Raw genomic sequence first — 9,722 nt, forward strand, 5'->3', positions numbered from 1 at the left:
TTTGTATTCATTGTTCTGCACATAAGTTCATCAAATTTCTTGGAGGTGTGTAACAATAACAAAACAGAAAAGTGAGGCTTCGCCATGTGACAAAATACCCCTCTAACTTCCACTAACACCAGAATACGTGACTTCTGTACAGGACACACAGCGCGCCGTTAACAGGGCGGGGCAATGCAGACAAGTCAAAATCCGTTATTTTGTGCACTCAGCCAATCCGTGCGCGAGATATTGGACACCGTAATTTGAGTTGACTGCCGAAACTGAATGTCAGCTGCCCCTGGGTAAGCGAGCAGGTGACCGGCTGCCTGCTGCGAATGACGATGGTGAATACTTCGCTAAGTGAGCTACATAAATTAAAAGCTTTTTCGCAAGAAAATGTATTGTTCCGTTATTGGAATACATAATTCATAACAAAATACAAAAGTTTCAGAAATCAATTTTAAAGTGAAGCAAGGGAACGGTGTTGTCTAAGTTAAGGTTACAGCAAGCCTAACTAATTAGCTAACGTTATACTACTAAGTTACCTCTCTGTTTGTCGAACTGCAATGTTAGCTAATAACCGAATCACGCGAAATGCAAACCGCCTAAGTGTTAGCTGTTCAATTCATAATTCATGCAATCATGTTTGCTAACTTGACTGTAAATAACCTACTTCTACAAGCCAGCTAACTAGCCAGCAGCGTTTTGCTCTAAAGATTAAGTATAAGAATATAACTCAGTCTTAATTTAAGTTAAGATAGTTAGACTCTAGCAATTAAAATAGAAACAGAATAGCAGGAGTCTGGCTGGAAAATGTTATATTAAAACTTACTTCCCCATGTTGTACCTTGGGATGTTATGTTTCCGAAGCAGATGATGTAGCTGGGGCCGTCTTTTTACCCTATGTAGGAGGAATGGAAAAGTTTTTGGTGTAGAAGACGCATGGGTGGATTAAAAACATTACACATTAGGTTATCAAACTTGGGCTTGTGTGGGGTAACTGTATAAGAAGCATCATAATAAATAGGAAAATATGTGCATATATACGCCCTGTACCTTTGTAATGTTAGTAAACCTCTCAGATGTAACTTGTAGTTTCAATATTTATATAACTACTTTTCACGGTGGCACATTTTTATCTGAGGGCAAATGACCTCATACATACTTATTCATATGCTGCCTTTTTTTTTTTTTTTTTTTTTGGGTGGTCGGCTCATATTAAGGCTTAAAAACAATATTCATGGTTCAACTGTCTGTAATGGACACCAAGGTACTGAACCAACCATCAAACTCCCTACAGGCATTGATCTTCTAATACTTTGATTCAGTAATCAAAGTAGGATTTGTTGTATTGATGTCACATAATTCCTGATAAAAAAATAATTGCCTTTACTCAATATCCGGTTGTGATCAGTTTCTTGCATTGCTGTGGAATTTGGCCCACTCTTCCATGCAAAACTGCTTTAACTCAACATTTGTGGGCTTTTGAACATGGACTGCTTTTTTCAGGTCAATTAGGTTTAGGGCTGTATTTTACAAAACTTTAAGTTTGTTGCATTTCAGCTGTTCTGATGTAGACAGCAGGCTGATTTATGCTTAAAATTTGCACATGAGCATGAACATGTATGCGGATGAGGTGTGGTAGCACCTTCCGCCAGCTGAAGAACTTTCATGCTTATTCCATTTTCGCATGACAGTACAGTACATGGCCATATGTACCAACCACCAAAATGGTTAATGCTGACTCACTCTTCCTATTGGTCAGTTTGCATTCCAGCCATATTCATCATCAATCAGTTATCATATGTGATAATCTTGCAGTCATCTGCAAAGCCCTTCACATTGTTACAAAATCAAGGATTATCGCAATTATTTCAACATGTCGGAACTAACGGTTTTGGTGGTTGGCACATACAGCCAAATACTGTCCTGCAGAAACAAAATAAGGGGTAGGTAGGGTATGTAAATAGGGATATGAAGGGTCTTCATCGGGCGGTGCTACATCTGCCTACACATTAGTAGCTGTGTGCAAATTTGAAGCATAAATCAGCCGTCAGTTGTGCAGATTGGACCATTGTCGTGCTGCATAACCCAGCTGTGCTTCAGCTTCAGGTCACGGATGGATGGCCTGGCCTTCTCCTTTACAATTCTCTGATACAGAGCAAAAATCATGGTTCCTTCAAGAAGGCAAGTAATCCAAATCCTGAGGTAGCACCACCACCATGCTTAACCGCTGGTTTGGGGTGGAATGCAGTGTCTGGTTTTTGCCAGACGTAACAGGACCTGTGTTCTACTTTTCACTCATGTGTCCGTCCATAGAGCATTTTACCAAAAGTCGTCAGGTCCTTCCAGGTGCTTTTTGGCAAACTTGAGACAAGCATTCATGTACCTATTTCTGAGCAGTGGTCCCTGCCTTGCTGCTCTCTCATGAATGCAGCTTTTGCCTACAGGCTTTCAGATGGAGGAGTCTTGCTTACTGACCTTAGCCAAGGCAAGAGACACCTGCAGAACCCTGAATGTTATTCTAGGGTGCTGTTTGACTTCCTTGATGACTTTATACCTTACTGTTGCAAAGACTTTGGCAGAATGGCCACTCCCGTGAAGATTCACCACCTTTCTCTATTGGGAGATTATGGATCTGACAATGCTTCAGGTGGAGCCCCAGAGCCTTAGAAATGGCTTTGTAAGTATTTGTTTACAGACTGATAGGCATCAACAACTTTTCACTGATCTTCAAGGAATTTCCTTTGATCATGTGTGATGTACATCTAGAAACCTGTGTGCTGCCAACTTCACTTTCTGATGGCAAGGGTGAAAGTTAAGTCTTTTATATTGGATAGGGCTAGCCCAAATTAGGCTTGACAGTTTAACAAAAATATTTGATCCGCTTCCTGTAATTATTCCTTTATTTAGGTTGTTTTAAAGAGGGGGGATAATTCTGTCACACCTGACAATTGCATATCTGATTACACCAAATAAATGAATGATGAACACAACTTCGGTGTTATTTTTTTTCTCTCAGATTCCTATTACATACTTCTAGGGTCTATAAAAGGATCTGATCAATGTCAAAAAAACTGGTGTACAGTTTTCTGTTTACATGGTGTGTTGTCAGAGAGAATGTCATTTTCCAGTGCCTCTCACAGATTTTCACTGCTTCATTGTCATACTGCTGGTCACGATTCTGTGATGTGTAACATCAGTGTGGTACAACTTGTTCTGCCACCTGAATACCACAGAATCCAGTTATCTTCCTGTTCATTAACAGGCGGCATGAAGCATTTGATTAAAATATCATTCATTCTTAATAGAGACTTAACAATATAAACAGTTTGAGACTACATTACATGGAAGCAAATTGCACTTTCTGTTGTATACGTTGCTAGATATTCTAAGGAAATTTGAAGATGCCCAATATGAAACACTGAGTGAATTGGCAGATTTAAAAAAAATAAATAAATAACAAGAAACCATGGAAGGTTCCAGTCAGTCCAACAGATCCATTACCAGCGGGGTGACAAACCTGGTATGTCTGATGATGATGGAGAATGCTGGGGGGCGGGGCTTGTGTATCGTCACCTTCTCTGGGTTGTGACTGCCAGGACTGGGCTTTTGAGTGGCGTCACTGGGGGTTGCTGTGGCACCCAAGCATGGAGAAAGCAGGCTGCCTGGGCAGGTAGACACTTGGACCTGTGCTGTTGCTGGCGTTTTAGACTGGTCTTGAGACAGACTGCCAGTCCTGCAGCGTCCCAAATTTGTGTAGCTGGCAAGGCTTGGTGGGCACTTGGGAGCCCATAAGCGTGGGGAATGTGTACTTGTTTGGGGCAGGCACAGCATCCACATGACAGTAGCGGGTGTGAGAGCCCATGGTGTAGGAGGGGGGTCTTCACTGGTTGTTGAGAGGAGGAGCTGTTTCTGGGCTGTAGACACCGGGTCAAGGGGTCTGGAAAACCCCCACTACAAAAATGAGTTCAGTTCATCTCTATGAATATGGAGTCTTTAACAGTCAAGAGTAGATTTCTTACTATATATAAATGGTGTATGTGTTTTCTTACTGTATATAAATGGTGTATGTGTTTTGAGATCAGGCTGATTTAAGTCTTCTCATAATTCTGCTGCTACACACACAAGGACTCAGTGTCTTGCACAATACATTAAACAAAATGTTATTGATAAAGCAAGCAGTGGTCATTGAAATGGAACTCAGACTGGTATCTTCCTTTTTGTGAAATTCAGTTACATTGGCCAATACCAGAGATCAAGGTCAGCGCTGACAAACACCCGAATAGTTGGCAACAAAGTTATAGTTGCGCTTGATAAGGCAATAACAAAATCTGTGCTGCCTGCTTTCAGAAACAGGACGCACCTATTCAGATCTGAAATGTCCCCAGTGATGTGCTTATTTTGTTCCATGCAAAAAATGACCATATCAAGACTTTGTAGAATTAGTTTTTTCTGTTGTGACACCAGCATGTTAGCTACACCTACGCGTGATGCTATTTACAACCGAAAGTGTAAGCAAGAAAAACCACAGCTATCATCTCAAATGTCATTCCCTTTAGTTGTAATAGCAATAACTATGGTATGTTCATATTAAAAAAGTATATGATGTGTAAGAGATCAGTTTTAGTAGTGAAAGCTTTAAACTTAAGACACAAACTAAAGATATGGTCATCACTGTGAAGGGTTTGCATGAGTAGACCTACCAGCTTTAAATTTCAGACACAAACTGAAGATGTGGTCATCACTGTGAAGGGTTTGTATGAGAAGACCTACCAGCTTTAAACTTCAGACACAAACTGAAGATAGTCATCATTAGAAAGGGTTTGTATGAGTAGACCTACCAGCTTTAAACTTCAGACACAAATTGAAGATACAGTCATCATTAGGAAGGGTTTGTATGAGTAGACCTACCAGCTTTAAACTTCAGACACAAACTGAAGATGCGGCCATCATTAGGAAGGGTTTGTATGAGTAGACCTACCAGCTTTAAACTTCAGACACAAACTGAAGATGCGGTCATCATTAGGAAGGGTTTGTATGAGTAGACCTACCAGCTTTAAACTTCAGACACAAACTGAAGATGCGGTCATCATTAGGAAGGGTTTGTATGAGTAGACCTACCAGCATGTCTCATCCTGCCCAACATAGATTAGGCATAGGTGCCATATCTGCCAAAGCGAATGACTTTTGCATCAATGTAATACTGAGGACGGGCTGCAGCCCATGGAGTAAACTGTATAGTTCACACCGAAACAAGAGAGGGAAAATAAAACATTTTTGTCAGCATGAAGTTGACTTTAACATAGCCTATCTGCTCAGATCACAGGGAAGTAAACACATTATTTTATCATGTAAACCATCTTACCTTCCTTATATTGGTTTGTGTGAAGTTTTAGTGGCTTTAAAGTGATTGTGATATCATTGAATCTTCACACACCATACCAATCGTTCAGTGTCATTGATGCATATTCTTGAGTTGACTATGATTTTGTCAGTCAGGTATATTCATACCCAGTTTGGATTTCCAAAAACATATGCATTGTTTAATGTCATTGATGCATATTTTTCAGTTGACACATCAGAAAAAGGGTGACATTGATTTTATCACTCTGGTACATTTATATAACTCCTGTAACCTGTAATACAGTAGGTGGGTGAGCAAGAGTTTCACACTGAAGTACACGTTCACTGTAGTGTCTAATGAGAGTGCCCCGAGGCCACAAACCCTGGATCTACTTCACAAAACTGTTAGCTTTCAGATCAAAGTTATATTAGTTGATCCTGGATCAGTGTATGGGGCAGAGATGTTTCTAGCTATTGAAAAGATCCGGGGCTAAGTCAAGTTTGGCTGGGGCTTGTCTTTTTTTTTTTTTTGAAGGGAGATCGGCATCGGTAGGTTGGGGAGATTATATCTACCTTTATAATAAATAAATGTTATCACACCTTCGGACGCTGCAAGTCATGTTCTACACAGTCTGTCTGTTGTTTTGCTATAAACACCTCCTTATTCAGGGTGAAAATATTCGGGACTAGGCTTAAAATATTGATCGGACCTAACGACGCCACTGGTATGGGGTGAGTTCTTAGTGCTTTGCAGTACTAAAAAAGCACAGGTCATGAAAAATTCTCTACTGTCTCCCTCTAGTGGCTGCATGCCCAAGTTACATTATTAGAAACATTTTTGCCTTTTTGTGCACAAAAAGCGTGTTAGCATGGACTGTATTGTTTATCATTTAATAGCTAACTCAGACGTCAAACCTCCACAGACATTTAACATACTTTATTTACGTCAAACTGCCGAGTTGTTCAAAATGAGTGTAAAATTAGTTAAGCATTAGGTTTTGTGCTTTTAACAGCTCGTTGCATGGGTAACACGCTTGCTATTTGCTATGGGAGTGGGTTTGGTATGGACCAATATGACCCATCATGCTGCCAGACATTCACCCTTGCTGAAGGCACTCACTGTTGTTGATTATCTCTGTTGATGATGGCTTTGTGAAATGATGGCCAATAAAGCCAATGGTTGGTGGCAGGGAACAGCAACCCAGTCCAGGTCCTGGTGACAAATAATTTTAGCTGTACTGATATCCTTTGAGTTTTTTTTTTACACCATCACAAATACAGTATATCCTGACAGACACACACCAATATGTTAAGGGACCTAAACAGAAATGTGCAGAACATGTGGAGATCCACTCTGTACATTTAATATAGACCAAACCTACTACTGTACAAACGGTGCAGGTAAATAATGTAAAAACCATATGGCAGTTCACACTAATCAGTGCAGAATATGCAGAGGGAGTCTGATCCAGATTGACACCGCTGCCAAGGAAAGAAGAACCTTCTGGCTGTAACAGATCAGGAATGTATTCTGAACATCATCTGAAACAGCTGACTAAACACAGTTAAGAACAGTGCTTCTGGGGATTCACCATTACATCAGCATGAAAACTTCTGTGCAGCAGTAACAAAACTGGGAACCCAAATTCCTTCACACTGAAGACATCTCCATGTCAAATTCAGCTTTGCGCGTTCAGACAAGCCCATACCTTCAGGAGCAACCCCTCTGAATGATGAAATACCCTCACTCTCTTTCATGAAATAACCTGTAGTGGATTAAAATATGTTGATAATCTGTTGAGAAAAGGAGTCTGCACAGAAATGGGGAAAAAAGTGAACTGTTGAGCTACCCAGTCTTTTCTCAGGATACAACGAGGCACAGTAGTCTTCTGGCCTTGGCGGCCTGGTGTGTCTCTTTAATGTATTGAGCTCAGTAAGCTGTCTCTGGAGGCTTACCTTTCTCCTGGCCTGCAATAATGGGATGCTTTCTCTCCATTTCCTCCATATTTAGTTACTGTCCTTAAGTGGGTGTGCTGACACACAGGACAGTCATACCATATTCTCCATCTATGATTAGCACTTCAGCTGTAACTTGTTTTGCACATAGTTCTAAAACTATGTTGTGTGGAAGGTTCATAAACGAGGCTTTTGTGAAATAATATTATTCCTTTACAGCCTGCGTGATACTCACAGATCCATTTCAGTGCCAAGACCTTTGATAGGCATTAAATTCATATACTATTAAGTTGAGCAAATATTTTCACAAAATCCTGTGGCTTAACTGAATCTAACATGTAACTGCTAGTCGGCATTTTTTTTTTTTTTTTTTTTTATGAAGTCCAGCACAGGCAGCTACAGCTTGGCATTATCGATGGAATGAAATGCAAAGAATTTAGGCTGGATTTCCTGGTTTAAGCCAACAGCCACTATAGCTGTTGAAAGGCTGTCAGGCCTTTTGAGCAGGAGTAGATACAGAAATGAGCTCCAAGGCTGATTGTGGAACCAGGCAGTTGTTGGCGTTCACTCCTGATCTCCTCAGTATGACAGCAGAGGTGGCCTCTTGTAGGCAGTGGAAGCGAGCGCTGCAGCCAGCATCATGGTAGATTCCTCAGCCGGCGGAAGATGTCATCTCCATTTCCGTTCATCTTTTTCATATGACTCCCTTGTGAAGGCTGGGGAACAATGCAGCCAGTTCACGCATTTCTGACCGTTCTCTCCCAATAAAGGAATCACTTCTCGCCATACACTTACAAGCATGTGAAATGTTGTAATGTAAATGAAAAAATGTTTGATAAGACCTCAAGTGAAGCACAAAAGTGATATTTGTCAGAGGATTTTACTATTTGTCTCTGCTCCGAAGTCCACCTGAAGCACTACATATCTTTAAATACCTGCCCTGCAGAGATAGGACCATGGTGCTTAGGAGCCATGTCATCACTTGGATTCAGTCTCATGTAACAGTATCCACTCTAAGCAGTCCCTGAAACAAAGATCCCTCTACTTTCACTCTCCTTTCATCCCTCTCTTCATTACAAGCCATGGTAAGAATAGCCCACTTCAATCAAACTTGGTTGCTAGGGAGCCTATTCTGGACATTCCATTATGTCCCCCACCCCCAAGCAATAGCCACTCCTCAGAACTTTCCCTCCACTCATTCACCCCAAAAAAGACATTTTTACACAATAATTGATGAAAGTCATCATTTCAGCACCCAAGTTATCCTCTGGCTCTCCTGAGTTGAAAGTTCTTTTCTTTTTTTCCATGCAAAATGGCACAGCTACTGCTGAAAACTGAAAATTTCTGGGAGTTGTGTGAATGTAAAACATCAACTACTGCCCTGATCAGCAAACAGACATTAAACATTAACAGACACTAACTCTCCCCTGGCAGCTGATTTGGTAACTCAACACGCAGGAACTGATCCATGGCACATGGCCATGATTAGGGTCACAGTATCAGGCTGACATCAAACAATGTTGAAAATATAATGAAACTGCACCTGAACACAGCTCACTACTCATGGTGAAAAACTGTAAGCAGATGCACCAAGATCACATGACTGCTTCCAGTCCAGCTCAGCCCCTGCTTTCGCCGAAACGCACTTAATGAACATAAAGTCTTATGAGTCTTATCGCTCTGTACAAGTGTATATATGGTCAGCAGCTACAAAGGTGTTTGAAAAGGACTGCATGACTACAGTATGTATACATTTCCATTCGAAGAAAAGGTTTACTGCCAGAAAAACTTGATGTAACAGTTATACAAAGTTTATTTTCAAAAAGCACTGAACTTGAAATGGTTGGGGATTACATTCGTTCAAATTTCTTAATTTACAGTAATTTCAGACTTCATTTGCTTTAGGCTTTTAGTGTTTAAAAGAGTCTAAAATTAATATAACAAAATAGCTTATGTACTGTACAATCAAATCCCTGTTTGTTCGACAGTAAGGTGACCGCTATACAGAAATATAGTTAGTTTTTATTTAGATACCTGCATCTGGGTGAAATATTTTGAACCATCAATCTTATTTTTCGGATTATTTCAATATCATCCCACACATGGGCTATTTTCAGTGCTATGCTTTGTGTGATGCCCCTCTACTGGAAAAGGAGTGAAAACATTGCCTACTTGGCAGCAGATTGACAGATCAGCTGTTCACCTCACTGTTTGAAACCAGGTTTCCTCAAAGAAAGAAAAGCATCACAATGTCCCATATTTCTGGATTAAATAAAAAAGACATGGGTGTCAGTGGGAGAAGGAGGAAGGGGCAAAGGAACAAATAAACAATCAAACAAAGGCACTAGCTAAAAATAAATACCACAGATAGAAAAAAAATCAAAATAACATTTTTTGCTCAAATATAATTACAAACATAAATATGTGTTCATTTACTC

The 9,722-nt window shown here is 40.4% G+C and overlaps 1 protein-coding gene across 1 annotated transcript; it reads right to left on the bottom strand.

Moving 5' to 3' along the window:
• Positions 1-3,468: 3,468 nt before the first annotated feature.
• odf3l2b (outer dense fiber of sperm tails 3-like 2b) lies at positions 3,469-4,795 on the bottom strand. Its single transcript, XM_036519053.1, is given in 5 exon segments — positions 3,469-3,613; positions 3,615-3,684; positions 3,687-3,751; positions 3,753-3,939; positions 4,759-4,795. Coding segments are annotated over 5 exon segments (504 nt in total).
• Between the last annotated feature and the right edge of the window lie 4,927 nt (positions 4,796-9,722).

The sequence above is a fragment of the Megalops cyprinoides genome, chromosome 2 (assembly GCF_013368585.1).
Source record: "Megalops cyprinoides isolate fMegCyp1 chromosome 2, fMegCyp1.pri, whole genome shotgun sequence".
Taxonomy (NCBI): domain Eukaryota; kingdom Metazoa; phylum Chordata; class Actinopteri; order Elopiformes; family Megalopidae; genus Megalops; species Megalops cyprinoides.